Consider the following 12803-nt stretch of genomic DNA (forward strand, 5'->3'; position numbering starts at 1 on the left):
TAACATGCATAGACCAAGAACTAAACTATGAATTATGCAGTTTCCTCTCCATTAATGCTAAATTCAGATAAATGGAGCAGCGTAATACTTTATTAAGACTCCATATTTCCGCATTCATAATGTCAGACAGATAATAATGACTAAACAGAAGTAAAAACCTTTCATACTTTTCTAGATTTAACCATACTTAGGGAGGAATGAAGCAATGAGGTAGTAGCAGCACAGATATCATAAGATCTTGTAACCATTTACTGATATTTACACATTTTACAATCACAACGTCTCAAAAGAAAGATTTGAAATGCAAAACATTCAGAGAGTTCACCCACATGGAAGTCACATACGAAATGCAATAAGAAGGTTGTGACACCTCAGCTCTCCCAATCTTAATGGTTGTAAAGATTTCCCTTACCTTTCTCTGGGCTTAAATTTTTATATACTTCAAGGTCTGCCATTAAATATGTTACGATTACATATTATTGGCACACAAACTGCAGATGCTTTGTGGATCCAAAGGTTCTTCACTTCTCATATTTCCAACATCACATGAGAAATAACAGGTTTGTCCTCGAAGAACAGAGACTTGTCTAGAAGAATCCACATTCCGCAGATACAGCGATCTAATGATGCCAGAAAGCAGAACTTTCTCCAAAGTGGAATCTCTACAGAGGAAGAAATCCAGAAAGCGTCTGCTGGGCTCAGCTGCTATTGTGGGAATGCGCTGGCTGGCAGGACTTTTGGTATGAGACATGCATGCATAGTGGGGCGATTAAGATCCTTCAGGCATTAAATGTGCAAAATCCCTGTGCAGATTTCACACGTAAAGAAGATCCTCGTCACCCAGGGAGGTCAGTCAGGAATTGATTAGCCCTCTTTAAACCTGAATGACATGAGGTGTACACTCAGGGAAGAGAAAATAGGAGAAAACAATGTGTCTCCTTCATGAAGGCACCAGGAGAAGGCAATTGCTATGCTCATCAAATAGTCATTCAAAGCCTTCATTACATTTTATAATATTGTTCCAGGTCTGTGGGGAACACACAGAGTCCTGGGTCCCTCCTTGTAATGACAGATAATACACAATGAACCATTTGTGACAGGTTTACCTCGAAAATAAATGCCACATTTCTCTTAATGGCTTGCTGCGCAGAATAACCAACAGAATCACAGTCTTGAGATATATGGGGTTATTTTTACCTAGGATTACCAGCTTTGTTTTTTATTGGTTAGGCATGAGATCCCTTTTATTTCCACTGATGTAGAAACAACATTTATAAATGTGATTATTTTCTAAGTTATGCATATATTGGATGTAGATGATACAACACTGTAACAATTTCAGAAACATAGCTAAATATTTAGATGTGTCTATACATAATCTGCAGAACTGTCTATCACGTTTAGTGTTTTCCCCACCTTTTAGATTGTGCGCTTATATGAGCAAAGTGCTGTTCTCATTATCATGTACATACATCTGTATATTCACAATGCTCCGCTACATAATGTACGGCTACGTCTAAACGGCATTTAAGCTCTCCTGACATGTTTGTTTTAGTAAATAATTGTATTGCCTATAAAAAGCTGGATCACCTTGTCTTACCACTCTGAATGGGGCTGCCCCTGTGTTAAAGAGGTTATCTGGATCTCTGCTTATTTCCCCTATGAGACTAAGAATTTATAGTTGGTATGCATACAAAATATAGGAGCATGTTCACACTGGCCATTAAACAGATAAAACCCTATCCTGCTTGGTCCTTATTCACATTGATTTTTGATGCATGGCAAGATTTTAATACTAGAGGTTAGGACCATCCCAGTTTGGGTACACCTTGGCGCTGGTGGGATGGCTTTTACGCTTTTTTGATCAAAAACTGTGTTTACTAAGTACCCTATGTTATTTATATGCACTATTTCTTTTACTTATTTACTTACAGCAGGGTATATGTTCATTTTGTTTCTAGCTTAGTTTTTTTCTGTTTAAAGTGAACATGCTCCTATATTTTGCATGCATACTAACTTATAGCCCAATTAATTTTTTTTTCAGTTAAGTTTCAGGTTCCTGCACTCCGTGTAGGTAAGGGTATGACCTCCCTTTCTGGACATAAAGTTTATATAGCTTCCCATTGTTAGGTGTCCATATTCGAGAACCAGTGCTGCTCGGCCCTTATTCACATTGACATCACTTTGACACATGGTAAGGTTTTAATACTAGAGGTTAGGAGGGTACACCATGACACTGGCGGAATTACTTTTACACTTCTTTTATTTATTTATTTATTTAATAAAAAATAGTGTTTATGAAGTACCCTATTTTTATGCACTATTGCTTTTATTTATTTACAGCAGGATATATGTTTATTTTTGTTTCTGTCTTAGGTTTTACCAGCCTTTTTTGCCCTGCGTCGGCCAGTGCCAGCTCAAGCCAGCGATTCTGCTGCTTCATTTGACCTCATGTCAACAGAGCAGCTCTTTCTCTTCCAGTCTGCTCTGTTGATAGGGCATCACGGTCGATGTCATACTGATTGACAACCAGCTACCCACAGTTAGGCAGCGGAGATCCAGCTGTATCGGGAGTGACACTCCACCAACAGACCAGAGCAAAAGAGAAGAAGCTGCCATGTCGAAGTGACGTCACCAGAAGCCGCAAAATTATTGAAAAATGCGGTCCGTAACTTCTCTGAGTTGACATCGATTGGCACCGGGCGAAACAGGCAGATAGTTAGCAACTATCCGCTTGTAATTTCTTAGCCATATAGGAACAAATAAGCAAGGTCCTGGATAACCTCTGTAGTGACCTATATGATTAAGTAGATAACTGGGTGTTGCCTATACAGGGTGTAACGTTTCACTCTCTGACAGGCATTAGGCCTTAGCTAGCGTTCACACAGGGAATGCAGTTTTGGTCCAAACATGAGCAGTTTGTATTGCTTTCCCCAGGCTGCACAGCACCAAAACAAACTTAAACTACACAAAACAGATCCTGGCTACTCCTACACGGCTGACCTAGCCCCAGCTCGGTCACACAAAACAGCTATTGTCCATTGTAACCATTGATACTTGCGGTTTTCTGCATACGGCCTCTGCAGACTCTTCTCAGAGATATTCTGGCCTCAGCTACATCCATCAGAGGGACTGACTCTTCAGTCACTCCATTCCAAGCTGGAACATCTCTCTCTCAGCTACAGCTCACATTTTGGATGGTCCCACCAGCAGCACACTCAGGAGACTGCCATTCTCTGAGGCTGTGTGCCCATGATGCGTTTTTCAAGCGTCTTTGCTGCGCAATTTTTGCAGCAGAAACACTTTTAAACAGCTTGGGAATACGTGCCCCATGGTCCCCAATGACGATCTGCATGTTCTGTGCCCATGCTGCGTATTTTTCCGCAGCGGATTTTCATGACCATTATTTGTGCGTTTCCACATGCAGATCTGCCTACTCAATGCATTAGAAAGACGCATGGTAAATCCGCATGTCAAAACGCTTAAAAAATGAGTGTTAAAATTTGCATGCGTTTTTACTGGCAAGGACATGCAGAAATGCTGCGGAAATTTTCTGCTTCAATTCTGCATGTAGGCACATAGCCTCAGGCTATGTGCCCACGATGCAGAAATGCTGCATATTTTTTAAGCTTCTCCCTGGCAGGAAAAACACATGCGGATTGTACATGCGTTTTTCCCGCCAGGTAGAAGCGTTTGTCAAGCGTTTTTGCATGCATTTCTGCATGTGGGTTATCGAGCGCTTTTCCAAGCCATTTTAGCATCACTTGGAAAAGTGCTTGACAACTTGTTCACACTATATAAATCCATGCAACCGGCATGGATTTATAGTAATGTGAACAAGTTAGTTAAAAAAAAAAAGAATAAGAATGGTAAAAAAAAAAAAATTTCCATAGAAACTGGAAAAAAAAGAACTTAAAATAAAAAATAAAGATTATACTTACCTTCCGATGTCCTCCCTGTGTTTTCTCTGCTGCGTCCGGTGTCTTGGGTCGCTCGCGGTGGTGTGAAGGACCTGCGGTGACATCACTGGGTCATGTGACAGGTCACATGACTGAATGACGTCATGGCAGGTCCTTCACAACACCGCAACCCATACAGCAGACCAGACGGAGGGGAGAAAACACCGGAAGGACATTGGAAGGTAAGTATAATCTTTATTTTTTATTTTAAGTTTTTTTTTTCAGTTTCTATGGTACCCAGGTCTGGAGGAGACTCTCATCTCCTCCAGACCTGGGTACCATCTGCACATTGAACCGTGTGATATCCGCTTGTGCAGATGCAGTGATGCGGATGTCAAGCGGTCCAATGCATGTCAATGGCGGCGATTACGCTGCGTTTCCGCAAAATTAATGGACATGCTGCGTATTTTTCCGCAATGATAATCCGCAGCGGAAATTTCTGCAGCATGTGCACAGTACATGCGGATTATCATTGGGGACCATGGGGCACGTATTACCAAGCATTTTTTAAGCCTTTTCGCTGCGGAAATTCTGCGGCAAAAATGCTTGAAAAACGCATAGTGGGCACGCAGCCTGAAGCTACTTCCTGTTTTTTAGAGAAACCCTGCAGGTGCATCTAATCAAGACCCTGCAGTGCTGGGATTTAACCCTGTCCTTCCCAGCTATGCTACAAGTGTGACACATTTAGCTTTGATTGCACAATGTTAGACTGTTTATGGACGCACAATTGAGAAGGCAAATAGTACCATCCAGTTGTCAATTTAATCAAGCATTTCCAGGAGGAACAACAGAGGAACAATGCATCACATGGTTCTAAGAAAGAATGCTCCTTGTTATTTTTATGTATAAAATAAATGACTAGTAGAACAGACATGACAGGAAAGTTATCTAATCATTTTAATATGTTGACACTTCATAAAGAAAATAATACCAAACTTGATAAAATATATATAAGGATTTTACTTAAACCATGTATACTATAAACTGTGCTTGAAAGTCAGGAGTGCACTTGACGCGCCCCCTGGGCCATGTTGTTAGGGATACCCGGAGCCGGATCAGATGGGGGTTGTAGTCTCCGAGTGGCTGTGACCCGGTCCGTGCCCAGGGTGTCAAACTCAGTGTGCGGCAGTCCTTGCAGATGTTCTTAGTGTCGACTACGCCACCCGTTGATTTGCGGTCAAAAGGCCGCCGCTGCAGAATGGTCCGCTGAGGCTGGTGGTGTGTGTGCAGCTGTGGTAGTATAACCCCCAACGGGAGGGGTATAGCCTCAGGGGGTCAGACGTGGAGGATGGTGGTTGTGAAGGTGCAGCAAGGAGACTCAGAGGCATGAAATGCAGTTCAGGGTTTTTACTCACTGGTGTTGCTCGGGTCACTCTGTACAGCAGTGACCACCCAAGCCGTGCTGCGTCCACCAGGTGCGGGACTCGGTCAACTCCCGGGCAATTCCTGAGTATGGTCCTGAGCTCCCTTCTTCTCTCTCTCTGGCCGTTCCCACCAGGGATCCACCTGTGTCTGGCTCCCTCGGGTCTCTTGGTGGTTGAACCTTCTCTGGCTTCCCTGACCCTATGCTCGGTATGCCATTCTGGTGGATTTGGTGAGGGTCGTGGCAAATCTTGCCCACGGCCTCCGGTTCCTGGCTAAGGTTTGCTTTGGCCTCCGCCAGCTTGGGATCCGGTACCCTTTTGCCGACCCTTCACCCTTATCAGTTCTCATACGGGCTCTTGGGGTCCCTCTTCCTTCTCCTCTCCTGGAGTTACTGCTGACTCGCTGACTGACTGACTGACTGTCTGACCCTGTCCTAAGATGGTGCCCACCTTATATACTCCCTCTATGTGTGAGCTCAGGTGACCAGCACCCAATGAGCTCCTACATTTACCCAGACTATTCCCCCTATCTGCCCCTACACTACTGGGATGTTCCACCTTCCTCCCACTCCAGCCAGGGACAGACGCTGTCGTACCTGCACATATACTGGTGGGAGTACCGTTGTTCTGTCCCCCGGAAATGGGATGTATGTAGTGCATGCAGCCTACTAAGCTCAGTTCCATACTCCATCCTTACCCGGGAGTGGAATACCACACCTCTGGGTCGAGGTGCAATACCCCTGTAGCAGCCGAGTCCTCAGGGTGCTACATTCCCCCCTGGTAAATCACAGCACGTCCTCGGGCTGTAAAAGAATAAAAACATCCAAAAACATACAATTTTTTTTTTCATAACATAAACATATAGAACATATGAACATTATCAGCAGCATAAAACTTTTCATATAAACCTTCTTGTTCCTCCGGCCACGGTGCAACTTGTGACCGGGTAGAGTGCAACAGTCTCTTCTGGAAAAACACAGTTCCTTACAAAACCAGTAGGGGGCGCCTTAGAAAGCGCAACTATGTACAAAAGGGGAATATGGCCGCTCTCAGTCCTCGGCCAGTGGGGAAAAGGAATGGCTGTTCACAGTTCTCAGCCTGTTAGGGGATAGGGACACACGGGTATTCACTTGCTGGTCCCGACGGGGACTACACTTTGGTAGCAGCAGTTTTTGTACCCACACGGGTAACTATTTACATATTCTATTTACAGTTCATCAGTGGCGGTGTGCTCTTGGCTGAGGGTAATCTTTAGACCCGTCCGGGTCCTCTTGATCCTCCTCACCCCGTAGCTCCTCCTCAGTCAGTCTATGCACATGCAGGGCATACGGGCCCTTGGCGCACTGATGCCGGGTGAAGGTGACCTCATCACCCAGGTATAGGTCACGACCTCTGTGTCCCTCCGGCAGATGACTTTCAACGTCTCTGCGGGTGACAAAGACGTCGCCGGGGGTCTTGTGGTCCCGGATGAAACCCCACCCGTGCTCCAACTGGAATTTTATTACAGTCCCGCTGGCACGGGGACCGTGGGCAGCACGGGGGTTTCTGCGGGCTCGGCTCTTCTGCTCGGCGCTCTTCACTTGGAGCCGCTCCTCGCGGTCCCGCCTCTCTCGTCGCTCTCTAGCAAAAACCTCCAATTGTTGCTGGCAGCACTCCGCACGCTGGGCTGCGGCTGCCCGGGTCTCCTCGGTGAATCCCATTAGGTCCTCACCGGTAAAGTCCCACTCGAACTGGGCGTCCTTCAGCGGAAGCGGGTCGATTTTGGCAGGCGCCGGAGCCGGTATTAGAGGCTCATCCAGAGGCCGTTCCCTTCGGAGTCGGGGGTGGACGTATTCCAGTGGCCATACGACGAGCAGCCCGTCCGGAATGGCGTGCTGGGCAGTGAGGTTTTCGCCCAGGCGGGGTGTTGTGGAGGTAGAGGGCGCTGTGGTGCTGGCGGCGCCCAGGGGTTCCTGGCCTTGCGTCCAGGCCGAAGGTAGCCGGAAGACAAAGGGCGCTTTAGAGGCAGTGGCGCCCGGGTCTACCAGGCCTTGCGACCAGGCCGGGGACATGATGGAAGTAGAGGGCGCTGTGAAGACGGCGGCGCCCGGGGGTACTCGGCCCTGCGACCAGGCCGGTGGAGCTTCCTGCTTGGCCGCGCTCAGAATTGAGGCCCGTGACGTCACAGGGGGTGTGGCCGCGGCTCCGGCCGCTTGAGGCCTAGCTTGGAGCGATGACGCAGCGGCTACGGGAACGGTGAGTGGGGCTTCGGGCTCTGCGACGGGGAGCTGGGGCAGGTTTACGGCTTCTGGGCACGGGATGTTGTCGTCCCCATTACCTGCCTTCATCTCTTCGGCTCCCTCCGCGGCGTCGTCTCTGGCCGTCGTCCATCCTTCGCCGTCCTCAGAGGTGGACTTGCTCCTCGCTGCGGGTGGCATGCTTCGCTGGCGGGCTCCGGCCTGCCGGGCCATCTCTCGGGTCCACTCCGCCAGTGTTTCCTGCTGCACCCGGGCCATCCTTCGTGCTAGGCCCTCCAGCGCGGTCTGTGCACGCTCCCGATCTCCGGGGAGCTGCGCCAGGATCTCCAGCAGGCCTTCTGGAGTGGCGGCCTGCAACAGGCTCCTGACCACTGGGTCGGTGCTGCCTGACTCTCCCTCCATCTCCGGGTGTGTTCTCTCTAGACTCTTCCAAGCTGCTCCCATCTTCTTTCTTTTGTTCTCTCTCCGCCCCCATTGAGGGCGGTCCTGGGGCAACTTGGTGATTGTCAGTTCCAGGGGCAGTTCTCTCCCACTGATGGACATATCAATCATCACAGTCTCTGCTGGTGGGGGCGGTTTCCACTTTTGGCGCCATTTTCGGTCCTGGCCCACGATGGGAGGTGGCCTCTTGCCATCCTTTGGCACGCCCATAATGGCGTCCGCTCTGCCAAGGCGGGAAATCTTCTCTGATGGCGGGAATCGTCTCCCAGTGGCGGGAAACACTGCAGATGGCGGGAAAAGACTGCAGATGACGGGCAAATGGCGGGAACTAATCCGAGATGGCGTCCGATGGCGGGGACCCTCTGGAATTGGCGGGAGACTTCGTTTTGAGGTAAATGCGAACTTTTCTTCAGGCACGCAGTACCCGGTTGTTGCGGGCACGTGATCCTGCCGACTACGCCAAAGTTGACGCGCCCCCTGGGCCATGTTGTTAGGGATACCCGGAGCCGGATCAGATGGGGGTTGTAGTCTCCGAGTGGCTGTGACCCGGTCCGTGCCCAGGGTGTCAAACTCAGTGTGCGGCAGTCCTTGCAGATGTTCTTAGTGTCGACTACGCCCCCCGTTGATTTGCGGTCAAAAGGCCGCCGCTGCAGAATGGTCCGCTGAGGCTGGTGGTGTGTGTGCAGCTGTGGTAGTATAACCCCCAACGGGAGGGGTATAGCCTCAGGGGGTCAGACGTGGAGGATGGTGGTTGTGAAGGTGCAGCAAGGAGACTCAGAGGCATGAACTGCAGTTCAGGGTTTTTACTCACTGGTGTTGCTCGGGTCACTCTGTACAGCAGTGACCACCCAAGCCGTGCTGCGTCCACCAGGTGCGGGACTCGGTCAACTCCCGGGCAATTCCTGAGTATGGTCCTGAGCTCCCTTCTTCTCTCTCTCTGGCCGTTCCCACCAGGGATCCACCTGTGTCCGGCTCCCTCGGGTCTCTTGGTGGTTGAACCTTCTCTGGCTTCCCTGACCCTATGCTCGGTATGCCATTCTGGTGGATTTGGTGAGGGTCGTGGCAAATCTTGCCCACGGCCTCCGGTTCCTGGCTAAGGTTTGCTTTGGCCTCCGCCAGCTTGGGATCCGGTACCCTTTTGCCGACCCTTCACCCTTATCAGTTCTCATACGGGCTCTTGGGGTCCCCTCTCGTCCTGCGCCTCTGGGTCCCTCTTCCTTCTCCTCTCCTGGAGTTACTGCTGACTCGCTGACTGACTGACTGACTGTCTGACCCTGTCCTAAGATGGTGCCCACCTTATATACTCCCTCTATGTGTGAGCTCAGGTGACCAGCACCCAATGAGCTCCTACATTTACCCAGACTACTCCCCCTATCTGCCCCTACACTACTGGGATGTTCCACCCCCCTCCCACTCCAGCCAGGGACAGACGCTGTCGTACCTGCACATATACTGGTGGGAGTACCGTTGTTCTGTCCCCCGGAAATGGGATGTATGTAGTGCATGCAGCCTACTAAGCTCAGTTCCATACTCCATCCTTACCCGGGAGTGGAATACCACACCTCTGGGTCGAGGTGCAATACCCCTGTAGCAGCCGAGTCCTCAGGGTGCTACACACTGGTCATAGGTTGGATGGTCAGTTTACCCAATCTTAAACATTTTCCCTATATTCAGAGACATATCATATACATGCGAGTTGATAAACGTAGTTGCTGAAATCCCCACAATTATGTATGTAAACGTTCTCCTAATGTGTGCGGATTATTACTGGTAACACTTATTACTACCAAAATAAGCTTCTGTAAAAAGCTAAACTACAGCAATTGTAGAATCTGTTCGCTTCAGTTAAATGCATTAAAAAGTTAACTAAGAGACAAGAGGGATGCTCTCCCATCTCAGTGCGCTGCTAAACAGATGGGAAAGCTCTTTACTAATTAAAGAATAATTTGAATTTGAGGCAATATTTAGCCTCCTTTTCTTTAATGCCTTTTCTTCAAAGACCTACAATACCAGTTTACATCAGAAGCATGTATGAAAGAGGTTTTTTAGTTTTGTGTATAGAAGGTTTAACCTCAGAAAAAAAAAATACCATTAACCCCTTTACCCCCGAGGGTGGTTTGCACGTTAATGACCGGGCCAATTTTATCAATTCTGACCACTGTTACTTTATGAGGTAATTACTCTGGAACCCTTCAACGCATCCCTAAGACTGTGACATCCCTAAGACACGATTCTAAGACTGTTTTTTCGTGACATATTGTACTTCATGATAGCGGTTAAAATTTCTTTGATAACTCTTGCGTTTATTGGTGAAAAAAAAACGGACATTTGTTGAAAATGTTGAAAATTGTTGAAAATTTTGCAATTTTCCAAATTTGAATTTTTATGCCCTTAAATCAGAGAGATATGTCACACAAAATAGTTAATAGTGTCTACTTTACATCAGCACAATTTTGGAACCAATTCTTTTTTTTTTTATAGGGAGCTATAAGGGTTAAAAGTTGACCAGCAATTTCTAAATTTTCCAACAAAATTTACAAAACCATTTTTTTTTAAGGGCCACATCACAATTGAAGTGACTTTGAGGAGTCTATTTGACAGAAAATACCCAAAAGTGACACCATTCTAAAAACTGCACCCCTTAAGGTGCTCAAAACCACATTCAAGTTTATTAACCCTTCAGGTGCTTCACAGGAATTTTTCAAATGTAGAAGAAAAAAATGAACATTTAACTTTTTTCACAAAAATGTTACTTTAAACCCCAATTTTTATTTGTGCAGGGGTAACAGGAAAAAATGGACCCCAAAATTTGTTGTGCAATTTCTCCTGAACACGCCAATACACCATATGTGGGGGCAGGACTCGGAAGGGAAGGAGCGCCATTTGACTTTTTGAATGTAAAATTTGCTTGAATAATTAGTGGACGCCATGTTGCGTTTGGAGAGCCCCTGATGTGCCTAAACAGTGGAAACCCCCCACATGTGACACCATATTGGAAACTAGACCCCTCAGGGAAGTTATCTAGATGTGTGGTGAGCACCTTGAACCTCCAAGTGCTTCACAGAAGTTAAGAACATTAAGCCGTAAAAATAAAATCTTCACATTTTTGCAACAAAAATGTCTTTCAGCCTCCAATTTTGCCTTTTCATGAGGGTAACAGGAGAAACTGCACCAAGCAATTTGTTGTGCAATTCCTCCTCAGCACGCCAACACCCCATATGTAGGGGAAAACCACTGTTTGGGCGCACGGCAGTTCTCGGAAGGCGCGCCATTTGACTTTTTAAATGTAAAATTTGCTTGAATAATTTGCGGACGCCATGTTGCTTTTGGAGAGACCCTAATGTGCCTAAACAGTGGAAGCCCCCCTCAAGTGACACCATTTTGGAAACTAGCCCCCTCAAGGATTTTATCAAGTGGTATAGTGAACATTTTGAACCCAGAGGTATGACATAGAATTTGATACCATTAGGTCATCATATTGAATAAGTTGTCATTAGTCTTGAGCGCAAGTGCTCGCTACTTGAGTTTGCATCGGGTACTCAGGTATGCACCATGTATCGCGGGTGCTCAAGTGACATGCTCGAGTACCCGCCCCGCATGTTTCACGGTTATTAAACACCCAAAAAAAAAACTATATGCAGGGATCGCTCGTGCATTGCAGGCAATCCCCGCAAGGTTTTTTTGGCTGTATAACAGCTGTAAAACATATGGGGAGGAGACTCGAGCATGTCACTCGAGCACCCGCTATACTCGGTGCATACCCGAGCACCTGATGCAAACTCAAGTAGCGAGCACTTGCACTCAACATTAGTTGACGTTTGTATTGGTACCATTTTTGGGAACGTGACATTTTTTGATCGCTTTCTATTCAGATTTTTGGGAGGGAGAATAAGCAAAAACCAACAATTCCGGAATTGCTGTTTTTTTTTTTTAAATACCGTTCCGCGTGTGGTAAAATTGACAATGCAGCGTTATTCTTCAGGTCAGTACATTTACAGTGGTACCGCATTTATATAGTTTTTTTTATGTTTTGGCGCTTTTACGCAATAAAAACTATTTTATAGAAAAAATATTTGTTTTGTAACGCTTTATTCCGAGAGCTATAACTTTTTTATTTTTCGGCTGATGGAGCTGTATGGCAGCTTGTGTTTTTGCGGGACAAGATGACGTTTTCAGCGGTACCATTTCTATTTGCATTCGTCTTTTTGATCGAGTTTTATTGCATTTATTGTTTGGAGGTATGATAAAGCATGTTTTTTTGCTTTGTGTTTTTTTTTTTTTTTTTACAGTGTTCACTAAAGGGGTTAACTAGTGGGACAGTTTTGTAGGACAGGTCGTTCCGGACGCGGCGATACCAAATATGTGTATTTTTATTTTTTGCTTTTTTTTCCACAATAATATTTATTTATGGGTACATATATTTTTATGGATTATTTTTTTTCATTTTTTTTTTTATATATATATTTTTACAATTTTATTTTTTTATTTTAGTTTTTTCCATTCTGATTCTTTTATTACTTTTACACCTTGCCACACTATGGGACTTTCACTTTTGTGCTATACAGGCTGTCACTGCTGCAGAGGGAGAAGATACTTTGGTCATGCACAGTGCATTATAAAAGTATCTTCCTGTTGTCTGGTGACCTGGATGTTGTCATGACGACATCGGGTCGTCATGGCGACATCCGGGAAGCCGCGCCAGACAGCGTTGGACGCCGGCAGGAGAGGTGAGTATCGGCAATCACCTCCCCTTGCCCTGCAATGCTGCGATCGACTTCGATCGCAGCATTGAGGGGGTTAAT

At 46.6% G+C, this 12803-nt stretch overlaps 1 protein-coding gene across 2 annotated transcripts in view; it reads right to left on the reverse strand.

The window, feature by feature from the left end:
• PLCH1 (phospholipase C eta 1) overlaps nucleotides 1–12803 on the reverse strand; it is a 367659-nt gene that overhangs the window by 227812 nt on the left and 127044 nt on the right. Inside the window, exon 1 of one of the 2 annotated variants that reach the window (XM_073674759.1) lies at nucleotides 413–911. The exons of the other annotated variant lie outside the window; for it this stretch is intronic. Coding sequence (XP_073530860.1) covers nucleotides 413–455 — 43 coding nt within the window. The 5' untranslated portion in view covers nucleotides 456–911. Of the gene's footprint in view, nucleotides 1–412; nucleotides 912–12803 lie in introns of those variants that run through there. 2 annotated transcript variants of the gene reach the window in all.

Source organism: Phyllobates terribilis, unplaced genomic scaffold (genome assembly GCF_046119375.1).
Source record: "Phyllobates terribilis strain yellow unplaced genomic scaffold, ASM4611937v1 Scaffold_3__8_contigs__length_932513732, whole genome shotgun sequence".
Taxonomy (NCBI): Eukaryota; Metazoa; Chordata; class Amphibia; order Anura; family Dendrobatidae; genus Phyllobates; species Phyllobates terribilis.